Genomic DNA, 3745 nt, shown 5'->3' on the forward strand with positions numbered 1-3745 from the left:
TTTGACAAGCTCTCTTACAGTATTTCTAAACTAGAGCAATTGCTTTAATCCATTCCATAATTTCAACAGCTAGTATATTACAAAATGTCAAACTTTATAAGGTGGTAGGAATACTGACAAACTGGAGGGCTATTTAGCCGTTTCCCCTGTACAATAGCATTTTAGGAAAGATATGTGTTTCCCCCACTCATTGGGTAAAAATGGCAAAAGAAATGTATTCATTTTTTCCTTGTTGTATGACTGGGTATTTTTAATTATCTCAAATTCTGCATCCTGCGGTTGGAGCTTAAACCGTAGATTTCATTTGATGCAATCACCTATGTCTCTGTGTACCACGTTTATTAAAGCACATGAAATAATAAAGAAGATGTGCTAGTTTTTAATTTATTATTTGCCTTTTCATTTTGTAATGGAAAGCCAGTCAAATAAAAGTGTATATCATGCACAGTGCTTGGTACAAAGAAAGATTTAATATATGCTTTGTCTTATTTTATCAAAATGTACTTATACATAGGTGAATTAGGTAACTGCCTATATGGTATAATTTAAAGTATGCAAAAAAAAAATGAGCAAATGACTGCATCACGGGTGATCTTAATGAATTTTTTGTTTTCATTGGAATTCCCAAAGAACCTAATTAGTTGGACAGTAAACATGTGTCATTGCCCCTAGAATGCTGCTATTAAGCTGTTATCATCGGTACATGGACATAAATTATATGCTTGAACTGCATGGATGTAGTTCATTAATTGACAATTTGAGCCATGATAAATGGAGGTCCTGGAAAAAATGTTTTTTCGAGGAGAGAGGATAGATACGAGGGTTCAATCTTGAGTTTTTAAAGGAAGAAGAAGAAAGTAGCAAGCCAGAGAGGGTAAGCCCAAATGGTTCAGCTCTCGGTTTTGGGAAATAAATTTAAAAAGGGAAGTATGTTATGCTGGGGCACCAACTTTAGCTTTTTAACAGTCTTCATTAGGCTCAGTCTTCTTGTCCTCAAGTGACTTCTGGAGTCATTAAAGAGGTGAGGAGCTCAGGTCCTTTCTTTGGGCACAGACAACCATCCTGTACTCATATTATGATGCTTCCCTCTACTTTCCATCCTCTCAGCCTTGAAAAGCTAGTACGACTCCAAGAGCATATAGAATGTCAAATTTATGGTGGATGACAGCATATTCAAGAACAATTTTATGCCCTTTTCAAAACTTGAAGACTGCTTTAGAAGGTTGCAAACGTCATGGGACCCACTCTGCAACTTCATGCAATAAATTGATTTGACACCAGTTGTACAGATCATCAGACTAAAAATATATTCCTCGTACTTAGCCTTTCCCAAATAAATCATAGTAAAACCCAACTGTCACAGTCGAGTTGACTTCCAAATAAGCTTAATATAGTAATGAAGAAATACTACATTTTCACTAAAAATTATTTCCTTTCATGTAGTGGCTCCCACATTCCCATTCATTTTCTCCTTTCCATGTGTTTTTTCCCCTTAGATCATAATGGGAGTGATTCTGCTCTATAATTTACTTGGATTAAGCGCATTGGTTGGTGCAGCTGTCATTGTGCTCCTTGCGCCAATTCAGTATTTCATCGCTACAAAGTTGGCAGAGGCTCAGAAGAGCACACTCGTAAGTAACATCTTTTGGAAACTTCATTAGAGAAATCTAGTAATGCTGTTTTATTTTGATAATATAGGAAATTAATACACACCGTTCGGGATAGTTTGGAAATCATTATATTTCATTTCCATTCTTAGGCTGCAAATGTGTATTTACTGGGTTGCAAAAGCAATTTTTAAAAGTGGATTGGAAATTTAAGACTTGATCATAGACTCAAAATACTATAATCACAATACCTGATAATTTAAAGTGCCAGGAGATGATGAGGCTTGGAATCTTTTTCTTAGCTCACTTGTCTAAAGAATGTTCTTAAGTGTACTTTGAGACCATTGAATGTCAGTTACTGACATTGAAGAGGTGGATCAAGGGACAAGTGAAAGGTTAGGTTTGCTGTTTCTGAAATAAAATTTCCCTAGGGTACTCTCAAACCGTTGAGGATCTGTGGAGTTACACTGAAATGTCTTCAGTGGCATTTGGACATGAATATGTTCCTGGTCAACTTGGCAACAAGAATAAGCCCAATTATTGACCCTTTCTGGTTTCAATTTGAAATCGTTTTATTTGAGCAAGAATTGGCTTCTTTTAGAGAAATATTTGCAAATAATAAAATTGTTGACGGCATGCTTAGAAATAAAGTTTGATTACATATGGGCAAGGTTGTCTGTAAATCAGGCATAAAATGTAGAGATGCTGTCGCTGATGGAATTGTTCCTCAAGTTGGTGTCTTCACTGTGACAAGTGAATTACATGTCATGCAAGTGGTTTTTATCACTTGCTTTTCTGCTGCTTCTGGTAAGGTTACTCATTATTTCTGTCTGAGCCATCGACCCTTTTTACTCCAGCACACAAATATAGAAAGGTGTGGAAGAAGAATGTAAGGGGAGATATGACTATCCCCAAACATCTGTCTTTCATTTAGCTGTTCATACCCCATTCATTCACTCATTGAACAATCACCTGGTAGACATTTAGACGCTGTAGCGGAGAGAAGATGAATGCAAATCAGGTCATTTGCTACTTTCACTTTCTCCTGTCTTTCGACCCCTCTACTGCCCCTTTTATTACTTAATAGGTCATACTGCACCTTGCTAGTAATTCTAGTATAATATTTGGTGGTGTTCACTAAACGGTTCACTAAATTGAGGCTTTTGTATCTGCTACAAATCTCTCTACAATTAATCCAAGTTGTTAGTAAATCTAATTTAGGCCTTAAACAAGAGCTTACAAAGGGGTATGTAGAAATCTCTTGAAGTTCAAGAGAATAGGCTTGGTTTCAATAACTATATTATGACAATGCAATGTGAATGCACATAGCACTGTACCCTCACATTCCCAAATAAGAAGCAAACTAACTTTCCTTAAATTCATTGTTATTCTTCTAAGTATGAGTGACAATGTGGAGTGAAGAATGAAATGATTCAGATGTTAGAGGCCATGATAAGTGTCTTTATTTTTTCCTTAAGTTTATGTTTATATTACCTGCAGACATTATTGAAGGAAACCAAGTGAAACTGAAGAAACTGCTATGGAAAGAAATTTTGAGGCCGTGTCATTAAACCCTTCATTTTAAAGTTGAGGAGACTGAGGCACAGAGAGTTTAACTACTTCTCCTGGGAATTTCACAGCCTAATTAGTGGCAGAGCCAATCAGCAATCAAGATCTCCTCAATCTCTGTCCGTCGTATGGTCCTGCCTTTCTGATTCGCTTGGATGAAGCTTGCATTATTTTTTCTTCCTCTGTTTTATAGGATTATTCCACTGAGAGACTGAAGAAAACAAATGAAATATTGAAAGGCATCAAACTTCTAAAGTTGTACGCCTGGGAGCACATTTTCTGCAAAAGTGTGGAGGAAACAAGAATGAAAGAACTGTCTAGTCTCAAAACCTTTGCACTTTATACATCACTATCCAGTAAGTTGTTGTTGCTCTAAGAACAGGTGATGTTATAACAGAACAACCAAAAACCCATGGTCTATTCAGTTTAGATTGTGATCAATGAGACATTCTAGTCATTAAAGGAAGCCCATTTATTCTGTAGACATATGCTATCCCATAGCCACTAGCCACATGATGTTTGTTGACATTTAAATTAAAGACCAGAGTAAGCACAGGTTTAGAGTTGAA

The 3745-nt window shown here is 36.4% G+C and overlaps 1 protein-coding gene across 1 annotated transcript in view; it reads left to right on the plus strand.

The window, feature by feature from the left end:
- The window catches only part of ABCC9 (ATP-binding cassette, sub-family C (CFTR/MRP), member 9), a 167663-nt gene that overhangs the window by 22178 nt on the left and 141740 nt on the right, over window positions 1-3745 (plus strand). Inside the window, exons 7-8 of the mRNA XM_012640978.1 lie at window positions 1497-1631; window positions 3370-3532. Of these exons, the coding sequence (XP_012496432.1) occupies window positions 1497-1631; window positions 3370-3532 (298 nt within the window). The remainder of the gene's footprint in view (window positions 1-1496; window positions 1632-3369; window positions 3533-3745) is intronic.

The sequence above is a fragment of the Propithecus coquereli genome, unplaced genomic scaffold, assembly GCF_000956105.1.
Source record: "Propithecus coquereli isolate 6110/MARCELLA unplaced genomic scaffold, Pcoq_1.0 Scaffold16, whole genome shotgun sequence".
In the NCBI taxonomy this organism is placed as follows: domain Eukaryota; kingdom Metazoa; phylum Chordata; class Mammalia; order Primates; family Indriidae; genus Propithecus; species Propithecus coquereli.